The sequence below is a fragment of the Melanotaenia boesemani genome, chromosome 14 (genome assembly GCF_017639745.1).
Source record: "Melanotaenia boesemani isolate fMelBoe1 chromosome 14, fMelBoe1.pri, whole genome shotgun sequence".
Lineage (NCBI taxonomy): Eukaryota > Metazoa > Chordata > Actinopteri > Atheriniformes > Melanotaeniidae > Melanotaenia > Melanotaenia boesemani.
This window is the reverse complement of record NC_055695.1, coordinates 17,069,438-17,087,131: the sequence shown is the minus strand read 5'-3', so window position 1 is coordinate 17,087,131 and position 17,694 is coordinate 17,069,438. Positions and strand designations below refer to the sequence as shown.

General features: G+C 39.9%; 1 protein-coding gene across 5 annotated transcripts in view; it reads left to right on the top strand.

Moving 5' to 3' along the window:
- The window catches only part of ttll7 (tubulin tyrosine ligase-like family, member 7), a 66,820-nt gene that overhangs the window by 13,838 nt on the left and 35,288 nt on the right, over nt 1–17,694 (top strand). For all 5 annotated transcript variants that reach the window (XM_042007070.1, XM_042007068.1, XM_042007072.1 and 2 more), the window contains exons 8-11: nt 765–923; nt 10,775–10,869; nt 12,638–12,785; nt 15,252–15,325. In XM_042007070.1, coding sequence (XP_041863004.1) covers nt 765–923; nt 10,775–10,869; nt 12,638–12,785; nt 15,252–15,325 — 476 coding nt within the window. The remainder of the gene's footprint in view (nt 1–764; nt 924–10,774; nt 10,870–12,637; nt 12,786–15,251; nt 15,326–17,694) is intronic.

Sequence of the window (17,694 nt, the reverse complement as noted above, 5' to 3'; positions counted from 1 at the left end):
TGTGGGTCAGACTGGTAGATGGATTGACATATAGATGGAGGTGTTTGAGTAACACACAGACTGGAAAAGGAGGGGAGGGGTGTTCAGCCTTATCAGGCGAAGGCCAGACCACCAAACCCCCTCTCCTGCACCCAGCAGTCAGACTGGACTGGGCAAAACTGAAGGCCAGCAGCACAGCGTGGGGCTTGCCTGGTGAGGGAAAGCTTTGTGCAGAGTGTGCTTGTGTGTCAGAGTGAGCATGTTTACCACAGCTGCACAGTGGGGTAGACCGGTAGGTAGCAGCCAGCAAACATAGATGCAGACGAAAATGCACACAGGTTGGAGACCACTAGCAACACAGATACGCCATTACAAGCACTAGCTAAAGCCCATGTGTGTGCTTAATTTGAAATACTCTGTGTTGGTAATAGTTGGAGATTCACTTCTGTTTTTAACATGACAGAGAAAAACACCAGAACTCTAAATTAACCAATGTTTACTTATTGATTTTGGCCAACTCTGTGGAGAATGTATGTTGCAGGGATGAGTATCTGGTGTGATCGCTGCATTATCCATTTAAGTTTGAAACTACTATCATTTGTCTATAGCTGCAGCCTGCAGTGAAGAAAATAGAGTTTTTATCATAATCTATGAAAAAAAAGCCAAAACTTTAGTTCCTTTAATGCAAGCAAAACTTAATAAATATAAGTACGATCAATGTTTACTTTGCCAGTTGAGTTGGGTGGTTATTTCTTTGTATTTGTTTGTGCGTTCATCTTTGCCAGGAGCTGGTGGTGAAAACACTGATAGTGGCCGAGCCCCACGTGCTGCACGCCTACCGCATGTGCCGCCCTGGCCAGCCACCAGGGAGCGACAGTGTCTGCTTTGAGGTGCTGGGCTTTGATATCATCCTGGACCGCAAACTGAAACCCTGGCTACTGGAGGTACAAGTCTGAATCTTTTTGTCTGTTTATGTCTTTTCCTTGCTACTTGTTATTTCTACTGCTTTAGTTAAGATTTGATTACTACTTTTAAGACTTTTCTTGATAATTTGGAATGTTTGAATTCTAAGTAATTCCTTTTTTTAAGTTTTATTTTGCTTTTTTTTTTTTTTTATTTCAGTGAAGAGACATTTTATTATATTTTTTTATTATTTCGACTTTTTTGTTTAACTTGCCATTAAAGTGACAGACATATCCTTGTCCATGCACAAAAACACCCACGCGCCTCCTATTACAGATACCCATGTAAGATGAAATTTAAGCAGGCACATGCAATTTCTTACAAATGAAAAAATAGAGAGATGCATGCATATAGCAGTATGTAATAAAGTACATGTAAACAATGGAAATATAGGCCAAAATGGCAGGATGACTAACAAGAAAGCACCAGCTCATTGCCAGTTTCTCAAGTGTCAGTCATTCCCAAAATGGACTGAAGTCCACTCCAGGATTTCTGTCCCACCGTTTTGATGTCAGCCAGTCAGTTAAAGTGTGACCTAAATCCTTTAACTCAAAGTGGCTGCACCCCCCGCCCCCTTCCCACAAACTGATTCAAAGATGGGAAATGCCGCAGGAATTATAGTTTGTTTTCCTCATCATGCCAACTCAAAATAACATTTTTCAAGTCTCAGATTTGGAAAAAAGTAGTACACTTGAAAGTGTTTTTTTTTTTTTTAACATTCTTTATCATTGTAGAGATGGAGTGTTATAATTACTTTATCTATCTCTTTCTGAGTTGCAGAGCTGTTACAGTTTTAAACACAATTATGTACAAAAGAGAGCAAAAGGATGGAGTTCGTTTTGACTGTTGGTGCACTGTGACCGTATGCGTGTGTGAGTGTGTGTTTAAATGTGTATGACACATAGCAAACAGCCGTGAATGCAGTTGTTCCACTCCAGCAGTAATGATCCCCCCTGTGCTGCTAGCAGCTCTCTATAACTCTCATCAATTAACATCCATTGTGCACGTGCATACACACACACACACACACACACACACACACACACACACACACACACACACACACACACACACACACACACACACACACACACAACCCTCCTTCTCTTTCAAATAACACTAACAGCAACAATCATTTATTTCCAAAATTCAACCGATTAGTCAGGGTATAGCAAACAAAGAGACCTGCTCTAAAATCTTGGCTGCTCACGCTGTCAAGCCTGAAAATAACTTTATTACCTCTGTTTAGCCCGTTAGCGTTGATTTCTATCCTGCAGGAATACAACACACAAGCAGGCCCAGAGGCTGAGTGCCACAAATGAAACCCTATGGCAAGCCCTTAGGTCTAAATTAAATTTCTTTACACACATTATTTTGCAACATTTTGTTGTAACCTGAATCTATTTCTCACCATTTCACCATTTTTTTTTCCCTCTGAGTCCCTACAAAACAGTAAAAACTGTGTCAGGAATTGTAACACAATCTAGGCCTCACGGGTTTGTTTTGAATTTGTGGACTCCACCGCTCCGGTTTCCTTATTGATGTCAAAGTGAATTACTTGTGCCACGCCTCGTTGGGGGCTTTACCCAGACTGCTGTTCCGACAATGTCCTCTCTTACTCTTTAAGACGTCAAAGTTGGTTGTTGGACAAGCAAACTTGCAGTCAGGAAATGAAAGTTCAACCTGTGTAGACTCAAAGCCAGTCAGATACCTGAAAGCTAGATGGTATCATATATAAGAAACTGTCAAATGACATTAGTTGTGTCCTTTGCTTTTGTGTTTTTGTCAGCTGTCTTCTGAGTGTATTTAGGAGGATGGGCTGGAATAAGAAACATCATTGCCTTTCACATCCGCTAGTTACACTCTTTTTTTTTTAGACTATATATTCAAAATAATACAACTCCAAACTACTGTTATTAGAGAATAAATTCTCTTTCAGCCTGTCACTGTACGAAAACCATCTGTGACAGATATGATCCAGCAGCTCTTTGTTGTAAGCAGACAAGCACAAAAAGAAACCGCTGCAAATATACTGATAACAAACACACATACTCGGGAGCAAGCAACCCACAGACCACCACACACCTGCTAAATAGCTTGTCACAGGGGTGAAAACAGAGAAGACAAGAGGGATGGCTCTCAATCCAAGGCCGGGCATCAAACAGGCGTATTGTGCTCAAAGCAAGTATCGAAAGGGGAGACGAGAAGGGAAAAAGAGAGAGACAGGCTTTTGTGTGATCCTTATCTTAATTCCGCAGAGTTTTCAACACAAGTTTTACCTCCGATTGACATTCAAAACATCAGCACTACATGGGCAGACGCACATACACACACACACTTGCTCAAATGGCGTAATCCGAGACGTTCACTTTCATTAAACAGGCCCAGACAGCATCTGTGTCTCGTATAGGAAAGGCGTTTCATTGAGCCGTGATCTTCACACACACACATTTAAACACACACACTCTGGTGCACACACATGCATACAATCTGCTTAGACTGTAGTTTCTTTTGTCAGAGCCAAGGTTTTTTGCTTAGAGAGATTCATTGAGTATTTTCTTTGTCTTTTGAAAGCAAAATTAAAAAAAGCTAAGAAAACATAATCAATGCACATTTATTCAGCTCAGCTGGGGAGCTGCCTCATGACAGGGTTTGCTTATAAATTCTGCATGCACGTAGCGGTGCCTTAAAATTGGGATGCATGGGTCAAAGAGAATGGCACACTTTTCCAAATCCAGTATGAGCTATAAGGAGAACATCTACTCAATAGCAAAATATAGCAATGGGACAGTATTATCACTCCTGCATCCCCCAACTCTCCCCCTTATCCAGGGCCCATGTGCTGTAAGCCGGCATGACAAATGGTGTCAACTTTGGTGAGGAAAATGAAAAAAATATTAGAAGTTCAGAGGGGGATGGTAAAGGAGCGCTGAACACACACACATACACACACACACACACACGCTCCTGCTTATATCTGAAGAGAATCCAACAATCCAACAATCCAAGAGCCCAATTTGTTGTCCTCATGAGGTCCTTACAGGTATCCATCAACCCCAGCACAAGGGCCGGTGGATTGAGGGTTAGTCTCATTACAAGCGCTGCATCATGCCATCTTTTTTTTTTTTTTCCGTGTTGTTTCCCTACATGAGACGTAAAAAAGCTCCAGCTGGTCAACTCTAAATAACAGGCAAGTGTTTGTAGTGAGCACGAATAATTAGAAACCTGCCTGGTCCTTGCAAAGCCGTCTCTCTAGTGGCGAGACTCCCGGCAGTGTAAAGGCTGGTTAGCCAGCTTGTTAGGGCTACATGTGTGAGGGTGAGCATGCATGTGTATAAATGAATATGAGCTAGCGTTTGTGATTCTAAAACTGATTTGTGTTGCGTCTGGCATCTGGTAGTGCACATGTGTTTCCCTGCACGGTAAACATGCAACATGAGAGACTCGTCGTAGGTTGTTTCTGTGTTTCTGTGTAAACGTGTCAACTCCCTGTCTCTTTGTGTGTGTATCTGGATGTCTGGTCTTAGTCCCTCCGGGATAAGCCCTCTGTAATGTGTGTGTGGTTGGCCGTCCTCCAGCCCACAGCCCATCTCTTTATCCACTCACAGAGGCAGAGAGAAATTCTACTTTAACCAAACAAACAGACAAATTCAGGAAGCAACAAAATAAAAAGAGAAAGAAAGAAACAAAACATGTTTGACAACTTTGATAGTGTTTTACATGCCATTGTTCAGGATTCAGCAACCGCCATATACCATTGCTGAGGCAGCTTGATTATTATTTAGTAGGACTAAACCACCCTCCTCCATCTCTTGTGCTCTTTCTCCCCTTTGCCATGTAGAGTGATTGGCAGCTAATGAGGCGGGCATAGTTAGTTCAACTGTGGCACTGGTTTTTTTGTGTCTCCAAGTGTGTGTGTGTGTGTGTGTGGTAACAGGCATCACGACAACGGACTGCATTTGGACATGCTTCCCCAAGGGCAGTGATTCTTCACCCCTTCCTGCAACTTTTCCTTCTCTTTGTGCTCTACCTCCAATTGTTTCAAGATGGGTTTAGTTTGGCTGTCCATCCTTCAGAGCCAACATAATCCAGACTTCCTTTCCTTTTGAGTGTGTGTTTGTGGTGGGGGAACTATTTGTGGTCAGTAATCTGCATTGGCAACTGTAAACAGATGCCATGACACACACTCAGAAACAAAACAGGGATAGTTTCACTCTTCCCTGTCTTCCAACACACACAAACACAGTGCAAAGGAGTTTCAGTTGTTGAAAATGCTGTCAGAGTCTTCTGTGGAATAAATAATACATTGCTTTTAAATAAATAGCTTTTAAATAAAATCCACTTACATCTCCAGGGGCTGAGATAAAAGTTTTGTGTTCCTTTATATTTTCACGATAGTGTAAAACGTAGACATTTAAAGTATAAATATTTGCTACCAAGTTTTATAAGAGAAATTTAGAGGCTACTTTGCTTTTCACGCATTTCTTCTGGAACTTTGAGAAGAGTTTAACCCTTTAAACAGCCAAGTAAAACATTTTTGGGTATTCAGAGATTTAAAGGAGGAATTTATGTACTAGTTATCCTTAAATAATTTTCATCTCCCATCATGGTTGAATTTTTTGAGGTGAAAAATGAGAGAAGAGAAATAATACAGTTTAACATACTAAATAATCTTTTGGAGTCTCTCCTGCCTCTCTCCACCTTGCATTTTTCTCTTGCCTTTGATTAATCTTAAGCACTTTGTGGGATTCATTCTTGTTTGAATGTACATTGAAATCTTTCTAACTTCTGAGGGGGTGTCTTTCTGCTTGTGAACCCTAGGTGGCAGTAGTGACCTATGAGCCACTCCAGCTTATATGAGGTTTATTAAAGAATAATTAGAATGATGTATGGGACTGTCTGTCTCTATTCACATCCATTTTCCCCCAACATGACTATTTCATGGAATAAGTATCAAATTAGGAGAGCACAGGCTTTGTATGTGGGGCAGCTGAAAACATACCCCAACATTTAGTAATTTATCATCAGACATGTATGGCAGTCAGTGACCGTGTGTGTGTCTTTTGTGTCTCTGTGTATATGATTAAGAGGGAAGGTATAGATTGCACATTTATTAAGTGACACACAGACATGTATTATATCTGTTTATGGGTGGAAGAGATTTAAAACTTATCGAGTATTTTGCATATTTACAAGTGACAGTTTTGACTACAGATGTTTTATTGTTTTATTCTTCTTTGAAGAATGGTGTCTATTTGGTCTTTTTTTGTGTGTTACTACTTTATCATTTTTGCTCGTAACCTTTCTGAGCACCTTCGAAGCACCTTTTTTGTCTGTCCGATTTAATCTCTGTGCGCCTTCAAAAACCAACTCTTCCTGTTCCCTGCCTTCCAGCCCAGCTGGTCAAGCAAAGCATCAGCCTGCTCACTCCCAAGACCTTTACCAGCAGCTCAACGCGCTCATCTAGAGTTTCCCTGAGTCTGAGTGGACCACATAAAACGCCACAAAAAGAACAGAATGGTGATTGATAAGACGGCTGAAACAAGAGAGCGACTTAACAGGGCGTCCAGCTGTCTGTCTTTCTGTCGCTCTGCTACTCATGCTTGCTGTCTCTCTCCCTCTCTGCCTCCCTTTCTCATTCCACCATTGTGCGGCAACAAACACTCCATTCTGACAGCGGCTGAACTGTGCCGATACCCTCGAGTGTGCGGGGCAAAATGGGAGGCTTGTCAAAGCAGTGGTTGTTTACCCTCTGCCTGGAATAATAAGAGAGGGTCGTTTTTTTCTGTACCAATTAATCATGAGCAGCCCTTGTGCTTGTTTTAAGGAGTATTCCAGACACAGAATAAATGTCAATGTGGGGAAGCAATTTGTTGTGGAAACAAAGCAGCTGATTGTTTGTGCTCCAGTGTTGTTGCTGTATTATTAAGGTTTATATGGTACAAGGGAAGCCACAGGTACAAACTTCTTAATACCCATTACACACTGATGGCCATCATAATTCTTTTATTTTTAAAAATAGATTTAGGTTTTTTTTTAGATGATAACAATAACCGCTTGAGTTATTTACATACAATAGTTAATGCTTGATATTACTTTGTGTGGATGTGAAGAATGGCTTATGTTAGTCTGACTGTGATAGTTTGAGTTTGTTGTTTGGCCATTATTTACTTATTACCTGTCCTCAGGCAATATACTTAGTTCTCAGATGTGCCAGCGGGCCAAACCTTATTAGACCAACCCTGCACTGAAAACCAGAGGCGTTTTCTTTTGGAAATTAATAGACTATATCAAATTGAATAAGCCATTTAAATTTGTTGTTTGTGTCTCCCCTCATCTGTTTGTACTTTGCCTGCAGTAAAGATCAGTAGATGTTCTTTTCTTTCACATCTGCCTTCATAAACAATTGGTGGTTACTTTTGCGTCTCTATCGCTTATCTCCAGGAGCAGGAAATAAAACCTATACATGTCCTGTTTAAATGTTTTAATGTTCTGGAGCTCACACTTTGATCTTTGTGCATTTAGTTGGGTGATTGGGTGAAGATAAATGTGTCCTTTGAAAAATAAAAGACTCATATAAGCATTCTGCTTTTTGAGCAAGTGATATTTTTGGCTACACTGATGCTATGCTGAACAAAATCAAAGAATGCATAAAAAGAAGGTTTTAATCTTGTCATCTGACATTTTTATTGAATGTGTCTTGGTGCAACCAAGGGTTCTTTTAAACCCCTGCCAGAGTCACTTAAGGAAATCAGAGTGGGGTTTTTTGGAGCCTGCAGGGGTTCATTAGGAACAGACTGGTCCAACTTCCTCTGCCAGAGAGGAAAAGGAGAACACAGAAACTCGAAGGGAGAAGTGAAGAGAGGTAACGACCAGTGAATCAGGGATGGCAAAAGGAAAGGTGGGTGAAGGAGGGGGTGGATGGGGGTGGGGGGGTCAGTGGTGACCAGTCAGAAAACATTGTGAAAGATAGTTAGAAATGGTGTGGGGATATAAATGATACAGGAGAAGAGGAGGCTGGTATGCAGGGAATAGAAATAAAAAAATAAAAAAAAAACTGAGGGAGAGCGGAGGGATAGTGAGTGCCGCGGTGCCAGTCTATCCTGTGACAGCTTGACAACACAAATCAAACTAAGAAATGAAGACAAGTAACGAGACAGCCGCCACCAGGATCACTGCCAGTCTGCCTGTTACCTATGGGCTGCGGCACTCTAAAGTCCTACTCTTTTCATTGTGGCTGTCACACTGGGGAGTGCTCTAAATGAAAACAGACTTTTTCCCTTTTTTCCCCCTTTTGTAGTGTTTTGAGGTAAGATACTGTAGGAAGAAGCAGAGCTCTGTCCTCCTCAACGTACAGCGGGATGTATTGTATACTTCTTTCCATTGAATGAAAGAGCTGGATAGGGTCTCTATTTTCCATTTTGTGCTGGAATACATTCATCACCCACCTTCTGATAAATGGTTGCTGTATACAAAAACACACACTTGAGTGCACAAAGGCACGTCCATACAAACCCACTTTGTACTGGTGAAGATTTAGTAGCTCACCTGTGGCTGTGACAGCCCAACAAGCCCTGGAAAGGTTATTTAGATACTTCACAGACAACTCCAGTTCAGAATAAGGTTTCTTAAGCTTGTATACTCTCATTCAGTCATGCCCTGTACACACAGCTACACACATTTAAACATGAAAGCTTCCTTGTAGCACCATATTCACATGCTTTTTAGGTGCTTGAGGTTCAGATTTGTAGCTGAGGGTTAATTTGTGTGAAGGCTTGGATGGTGAAGGCAGCTGTACTGTGATTTTTCAGTCTGCCTAAAATTTTTCCTTCTTCCTTCTTCTTTTTTTTTTTTTTTTTACAGTTGACTTATGATCCTAATGGACACTCTTTTCAGTAGTTACCTCTCTTTTTGGGCTTCATGCCCCATGGCTGGCAACACAGTCAACATTCTGGCTTGCTCAGTTCCTGGGAGTCTGGCTGTGATGTAAATATTATCTTACATCGCTGTTCCCAAATGTGCCACACTGCAGTGAGCACATTTGTGTCTGGATTAGCGTTGGCTAGTTCAGAGGAAAGAGTGAGAGGGTGAGGAAGGGATGGGGTTACTAAGAGCTACCCCTGCAGGCCTGCACATATCTGTAAAAGAAAGAGGAAAAAAAGGAATATTTGTGCTCTTTTTCTTTGCAGGAAAACATATTTTTTCATTTTAAATGGCTTGATGTCACATAAGAGTTTTTAACTTGTCTGCCTCTTTCAACAGTTCACACTTACACTATTGGTTGGTTGATAGAATAAATCGTTTACACACACAGACAACTCTGATCATTTGTGATTTAACTATTGAGTGTTTTTCATTAAAAAAAAGACATACTGTAAGGGCAAGTCAAGTATTTCTGACACAAATACTCGTTCCGACTGCAGGTTAGGGCTGCTGGGGAGATTGGATTTCTTGCTAGACTTCCACAACTATTTGACTTGATTTAAATCTGTAAAACAGATGTGTTTAGTGTATGGCTTTTGTTGGTGTTCATAAATCTATTATTTTAGGATTATGTGTAAAATCAAATAAAATGCTTATAAATCTGGAGATCTGTACAAATACATGGTTGTGTTAGGATGAGTTACATAATAATCTTACACACTAAAAGGTTTGTCTAGAAGAAGTAAGCTAGTTATTGGCAATAATCTTACTACATACATCTTTTTTTGTCATGAGTAATATCAACAGGGTGAAAAAAATCCTCTTTGCATTATGCTTCCACACACAGGTACCTCAGTGGATTATGTTTTTTTTTTTTTTGCATATTGTGTTAGGCTTTAGCTTTTTTATTTTTATTTTTTGCTATGGGGAGAGGTTCTGTCTTGTGATTCGTATACACCCTTAAGCGAGTTATCCCTTTATGCCCCTAAGCATTTGTAATTCTGACACATACTCACTAAAACTCATTCAACAAATACACCATTATTAAGCTATTGAAGTTCAAATCATATAAAACCACCCACCCATGCTATTGTTCTCGCATACAAAAAGAAAATGGGTGGTTTAAACATTTTTGGATGATGCCAGGAGGAGACCTGACTTATCTGAACAATCAAGGTTTATCAGCCCAAGCCAGCCTTTTGGTGGGCATCTGTTGCATTGTCTTTTGAAGTCACCTCATAGGAAGACACCATTCCAATCACTGTTGCAAGTTCTTTCTTTGTTTGTCCTTTTGTTGTCTGACATAAGCTATTTCTCACCATGGGATTGAGATATAAAGGAACCTAACAAAGAAAAAGAGAATTGATTTGTTGTGTCAGGTATAATAACTGATATTTGAATACTTTGTCCTGGTGCTTGGATTTCTTCTATTGAAAAAGGTAAGCTGCTCTTGAATTATTCCCTAGATGATACCAGCTTTTGTACCTCAAATCACAGGTGACTTATTTCTTTTTTTGCTCGGCTGAATCTCCCTGAGCGTGTTTGATTGTATATGATGGAACTGAGCTGAGCGATGGTAATTCTCTGATGCTCACAAACATGTCATTGGAGGCAGTGTTGTAATCTTTATACTGTAGTGCCAAATGGGGTTTATGCCCTTTATTTAAGGGCAGTTAAAGTGTCCCTCAAAAAAAAAAAAAAAAAAAGAGAGGGAGAAACAAATCAAAACAAAGAAACCTTCCACTTTCATCACCCATATTTTATCAACTTTGTCTTTTTTGTGGCAACATTTCTTTTTCCAAACACAACCTAAAAACTGTCCTGTAATTGCTTAGTATTTCACATTGCCGAATTTAGAAGGAAAAAAAAAGTTTATTCTTTGAATGCCTTTCTTCTCTTTCTTCTACAGATCAATCGAGCTCCGAGCTTTGGGACCGACCAGAAGATTGATTACGATGTGAAGAAAGGGGTGCTGCTCAATGCTCTCAAACTCCTGAACATTCGGTACTGTTGTCCACTACACATTTAAATGCATGCAGACAGATGCACACAAATTGTATCGAGGGCCCCATTAGGTTGGTGTTTTGAAGCATGTGAAGCTCAAGTCATACCTTTTATTTCTACAGTGTTCTAAATGTTTAAAGATTTCAATCAATTCTCTGTTTTCCCTGGAAACTTCAAAATTACTTTGATGCACGGTGCAGTTCAGCCCTGATCTTGTTTTGGTTTCAAACTAATGAGACAGTAGTAATAATGTGAACATAACAGAGGGTTTGAGCTTTGAACACATAAATTACTGTCCTTGTAAATTTGTGTGTTGGTGTTTCTGTGGTGGGTACAAAGACATATAATGACCAAGGTACAAAGCTATGCCTCTGCTGCATGCTTTGTGCTCCCTTCAATCACATATGCTGTGAATGTGTGAGTTTACGAGTATGTAATTTTTACCTGTGCTCTACATGTTTTAAGTTTCTCTGTTTTTCACTCCTTCCTTGCTCAGTGGGTGTATTTGTTTGCCTGTTTTGCTTACGCTTACTGTTCTTGTTGTGTAATATATTTCTGTATATAGAATTTTTCTTTTTGTGTGTGTGTGTGTGTGTGTGTGGACTTGCTGGTATGCTTTTCTGTCCCCAGGCTACAGTGGCTCTGTTCACTGATTGATCATTGTACACCAGACCTCTGGATCTCTGCTCTCTTTTTTGCTTCCTTTCAGCTTGTCCTCCTCTTAGTGCCCTAAATATAGTGTTAAGTCTGCTTGCTACACACAAACACAAACGCACATTCACAATGGATCAATTACATGCAGCACTGTAGATCTACTTTGACCAAATGTGGCACAGGGTGCAGGCAGCCCACATAAAAACTGACTCCATCCTCCCACCTGCCTTCCACTGGCACAAACAAATCTGTTATCAAAATGATTTGTTGCATGGCTGATGTTTACATTGTTCCCACAGATTAAAAGGGGAGATTTTGGTTATTTCATTCATGACAAATAAATCGTAGGGGGTCTTGAAATGCAGCAGGAAGGCCTTTCCACAGGAAAAACTGCTTATGTTCTTGGAGTAAATGAGGGTTGTACTTTACTTACTTTTTCCTTATATAGTAATGACTTTACTTCCTCAAAGGAAGGAGTTAGTGGTGCGTAGAGGTAGGGTTGGCTCTGGAGTCTGCTCACAACCAACTGTATCAAATGGGATCAATTTAGACCCAGCCGGGCATGGACATTGATAAACCTCAGCCCCCCTACAGCACTCAATATCCAATTTAAAGGGCCAGCGATTGACTAAAATGAATTGCCCTTTCTCCAGACGATAGAAGCCAGTTTGTTCAGATAAGCTGTCTGGTTATGTTCATCCCAGTGTTGTTTGTGTTTGGACTTCATTTTGTCCTTGTATTGTTGAATGTTTTGCAAAGGATTTCTTTTTTAATACCTCAGTTATATGATGATCAAATTCACATGAGTGCATTGGCGAAAGATAAGCTCTAAAGCTGCCTAATGCTCTTAAAGTTCACAACCTTTAGAGAAAAACTATTTTCTTTTGAGGATATTTGTGTTTTCTGAGTAGTATTTGTATGTAATATTTCAATGTTTTCAAACAACTGTTTAATGAATTAAACTCAGCAATAGAAACACAAAGTATTCTTTTTTAAAAGTGGTTAGTTCTGCAGTAAAAGAGAACAGAAAATCAGCTATCACGACCTTGTTTTCAGTTTGCATGTTTTTATGCACTTTAATTGAACTTTTTCTTCATATTTTATGTTGATCCAGGGCCAGTGATAAGAAACGCAACCTGGCTCAACAAAAGGCAGAGGCTCAGAGACGGTTGTATGGACATGGCTCCATAAAGAAACTTTCAGCAGCTTCCTCAGACTGGGAGAAACAGCGTCACACACTGGAACGAAGGAAAGAAGAGCTGGTAAGGCACAAGAAAATAGAAACGATAAGAAACTTACCTGAATAGAAATGTGCTGGGATTGTGTTCTGATTTCACACAGTTACATGCTGTCGCTCTGGAGACATCTTGAGTAAAACCACAGTTTTCTTAACTGCTGACCACCGTCCAGCTGCAGTGTAGCATCTGTGATGCTAAGCTCCTGCACAATGTGGTGCACCTTTACTGTGGTCAAGGGATACGAGAGCGATACTCATTCATATTCCCACCCAGACATTCAAAACCTGCCTGGGAATTAAAACAATGGCTGTGCAGTCATGATCCATGATAATGAGCCACCAGATACCTTTAAAGCTTTGTAGGCCACACTGAGATGAGTGCAGAAGTTAGTTTTGCTGCAGATTTTCAGCTACGGATTCTGAGCTAAATGTGTTCCCCATATGTTAAATATGACAATAAAAACAACTGGTTTTAAATGATCAAAAACAATGTAAATGCAGGCTTCCAGAGTTTAAAATATATATACATATTTAAATAAAAGCCCTCATGCAGACTTCTAACCGTATATCAGATCACACCCATGGTATAATGTGACATAAGACCATAAACAAGCCAGCCAGAGGATTTTAATCCCAGATAACGAGAGGTTCAGCAGTTGGGTTTTATATAACACTAGAGATATGTATAACATATAAGTGTTTATAATAATACCAGAGATGACACAATGTGAAATTTATTGGCAGGAGTTTTAGGAACAGTTGAGTGACAGAGTTTTAAAATCCAACAAGAATCCAAAATTTTGCACAACTTAATATTAGTTGTGCATTTAGGGAGGTGACAGACTCCATGTCTGAAAGGCTCCTGGTGTGAAATGAAACAGTGTGCGGTTGTGCTACATTCTGGTATTTCAGCGAGAATGTAGCACAGCCACATCTGATGGAAACAAAGGGTCAGACTTTAAGTTGGAAAAAGGCTGTATGGGGAAATTGTTCAACTATTTTAGAAAAGGACTTTTCAAAGTAATATTGCAAAGGATTTTGAGATTTCATCATCCATAGTGCATAATATCATTAAAAGATTCAAAGAATCTGGAGAAATCTCGACACATGGGACAAGAACTGACCAGTACTGATCCTTGGGCTCTCAGGCAAGCACCACATTAAAAACAGATGTGACTCTGAAGCAGAAATCCCTTCGCTGGCTCAGAAACACGTCTCAAAACGGCTGTCAGTGTAAAGAGTCTGTTGCTGCATGTTAACGGTGAGCCATGCAAAGGAAGCCTTCCTGGACCTGAACTCCATGACTAAGATGGATTAAAGTGAAGTGAAAGAGTGACAAATCAAAATTTGAGATTATTTTTTTTTTCAATACCATGGACATTCATCCTCCAGGCAAAATAGGAGTGGTACCATCTGGCTGTTTTCATCAGAGTTCAACCAGCATGGGGGCCTCAAAATGTTGAGCAGCTGAAATCCCACATCAAGGCTGAGTGTGAAAACAGTTTTCTTTGTAAAACTACAACAAATGTTTCTTTAGTTTCTACATGTTTACAGAGTGTTTACACAATACAAGACAAACCTATGTAGCATAGTGTGGAATATGTATTTGCACCAACTTCTTTAAAACTAAGCTAGCATCAAACTGAAAATGCACATATGTAGGTTTTTGTTTGTGTGTTGTCTTTGTTAAATCTTCTATTGAATGTAGCGTTGAAAAAATTGCTGTGCATACCGACTATTATGAAAACTGGGTTTACAAAAAAGACATAGCAAATTTGCTGCTGTAAACAAACGATACACCAGTGTGATGTAGACTTTAAAGATAAGCTGAAGTCTAAAACAGGAAGAAATTCAGAAAGAGTAGAAGAAAGAGTAGTTTCATTTACTTCTTACTCCGTTTCAAAAGAGTCTTAAGTTTTCTGGGGCATGTAAACCATTTAATTATTTTCTCTTTGAAATGAAGAAGCAGTGGGAGCTTTTCTCCCTTATATAGTGAAAAGTGGCAGCCACAAGTGCTTCAATGCCTCCCACCCTCTTTGATTAGCCTTTTGATAGCCACGGCAGCAATCAGTGGGAATAAGGAACGAAGGTGCAGAGGTACTTTTTTTAAGAAGGCCACCACCTCATCGCTGAGTGCTGTTTTGGCTGAAGAGTGAGATCAGGTTCATGTCTATTGAGGGCGCATATTGCTTAGTACTCAGTGATATTGCAGTGTTACAAGCAAAGTGGTCCCCTCCTGATTGCTTTATGGCAAATTGGCCAATTGAGCCCTCGATTACACCTTTGTAATAAACTAATAAGAGAGTAAAACGGAGACATTATGAGTCACTGATGAGTGAGACTTATTCCTGCCTTTTCTCCCCTTTGTCTTTTTCTTTTGCAAAACTTTATTCTCTTTTTCTAGCAAAGTATGTGGTTTAGGTAGTGGGGACTTAATCGAGAGTGGAAAGGACTTTTCTAACTTTTTTTCATTGTGTACTTGTGTTTCTAGAAAGAGCGGCTTGCACAAGTTCGCAAGCAGATTTCCAGGGAGGAGCATGAAAAGCAACATCTGGGAAACTACAGGTAAGAAAGAGGCAAACAGCTGGTGAGAAGGGACTCTCTCTCCAGGAACTGCACCCACTAGACTTTTGCCAGCTCGCTTACAGTACATTTATTGGGTCATCTAAAGAGGGCCAGGCTCACATGAAAAGAAATATTACCACTTGTGACAGAAGCAAGAAAAGAGAACACCCAGTGTTTTGGGGAATGTGAATAAGTGGAATTGGACTGATGTAAGAAATAGTTTTAAATGGCAAAGCTCCAACTTATATTCCTATGTGCACATTTCTGCCTTTGCTACATTATAGAAAGTTAGATGAGCATGTAAACTCACCAGCTGCAAACCATTTCCTCTTTCCGTCACATTGCTTTTCTTTTCTCCACCAACTCCAGCTTAAGGCTCAGAAAGACATCGAGTGTGTCAGTTTTTAAATGTACAGATGGACAAGATTTACCTTAGAAAATTATTTAGCCACAAGTTCAGGTCTGCCCCTTCTAAACTGTTCCTTTTCGCCTTCAGTCTCTTTTTGCCTCTTTATCCAGCATGTAGTCACCTAATGTCTCAATAGTAATCTCTCAATCTCTTGCACACACAGAAAAAAAAAAACAAACACACAGATGTACCCAACTGGTTGACAAACACTTGCACTTCTCTGTGTCTCTCTCTAAGTCTGAGTGACTTCTTGATTTACTACTTGGCTGTGTGGCTAGTGACATTGCTGCTCCAGGCCTGTATAAAGTGCTGTCACCTCCTTTCTTTTCCGCGACAGGCTGCTAGACAGTCAATCAGACAGGCCGAGGTCTGTCTGAAACACCCTTAATAAAGACCTCTTAGCATTCAAATGGTGCTCCGCCGCTGCACTGACGTCTGATTAACACACTGCTTCTCATTACATGAGTGTGGGTAATGAACTCACTTTCATTCAGCTATTAGATGAAATCTGTATCAGGTATAGAGCAGCCAGGACCCTCTGACATCCAAGGGAAACCTTACTTATTGCTCATTTTGTGTGTTTGGGAGCAGGGAACTTTAAAGTTACTGTTTACCTTTGTCTTACGAAGAGATCTTTTTTTTTTGGCTACTTTTAGTGTATATTTAGGAGAAAAATAAATCTGGTTTATGTATCTTAATGATAATGTGAAAGTAAAAGCATAGCAGTTGGAAAATTTCATATTGGATAGTGCCAAGGGGATAAGCTTAAGTGATTGGTTTATCTCAGGTCTTAAAATTCAGTAGCTACTTGATGTGAGTTAGTAACATAGAACTGGGTCAGCTTCTCCACAAAATAGAAATCATGCACCCTGAACAGCTACCCTGCATAAAATTTTTTATGGCAGATGGGGTACAGTTAAAGTTTTAATAGTGAAATGGTTAACCTTTAGTCTGCATTTTACTTGCACTAAAATAATCTCTCACATGTTGAAAGGTGTGAGAATCTGTGGAGTGTTAGCTCATGAATTAATATTTATTAAATAAAGTTAGTTAAAAACTAAACTAAAAAATGCCTGCTGGTCCATGCTTTCTATGAACAGGGGCTTGAGATGTGATTTGACAAATTCCATTGGTTTCCTTAGCTAGGCTACATTTTCAACATTATATCAACAGAATTAAAACAAACTGGATTGATGTAGACTATAATGGATGTAATTTAGTTGGATTACAGTGTAAAGATTACATTTATGTCTATATTTATGTTTTTTTCAAGCAGGTCTGTTGTTATGTCAGCGGCTTTTTTAATATCCCAATGAATCGACGGACCAACACAGGAGGAGTTTTCCTCTCAGTGTGCGTGTGCAGACGCCAGGCTATTACCCCACTTAGCATTCACATTGGTTGACACTTATTTGGATTTAAATGCTGATATTGTTTTGATTTGATGGCCAAAGTGATGAAGCAGTAGAATTTGGAGATGCATTACAATGATAACCAGCCAGAGGTTAATGCATTACTACAATCCCTTCAGGCCTAAGATCAACACTGGGTTGTGTTTGTTTAGTGAGGTGGGCACCAGTGCAGAATGTGTGAATAGCTGCATTATCAAGGACTGGACAGTAAAGAATACAACTTAGTAAAGGTTAGTTTGAGCAGAATGCAGCTACATCTGTGCATTGCACCTTGTGAAAAAGACTGAGAAAATTAAGTTTGTACAGCTTCTTCATTCAAGGTCTTGAGTAATACTTTTTGTCTATTCTCTCTGCTCCCTCTGTCTTCATTCTTTTCCCTTGATCCTGTCTCTCACCTTTCTTTTGTCTATCATCGCGTAACTTTCACTGAAATATTTTCTCTGTGCCTATCTGGTTTGCTCTTTTTTCTGTTCATCCATCACTTTCACCTGCTGTGTCTCACCGTCTCTCCATCAACCTTTGTCTCCTCTTCTAAATTTTCTTTCCTT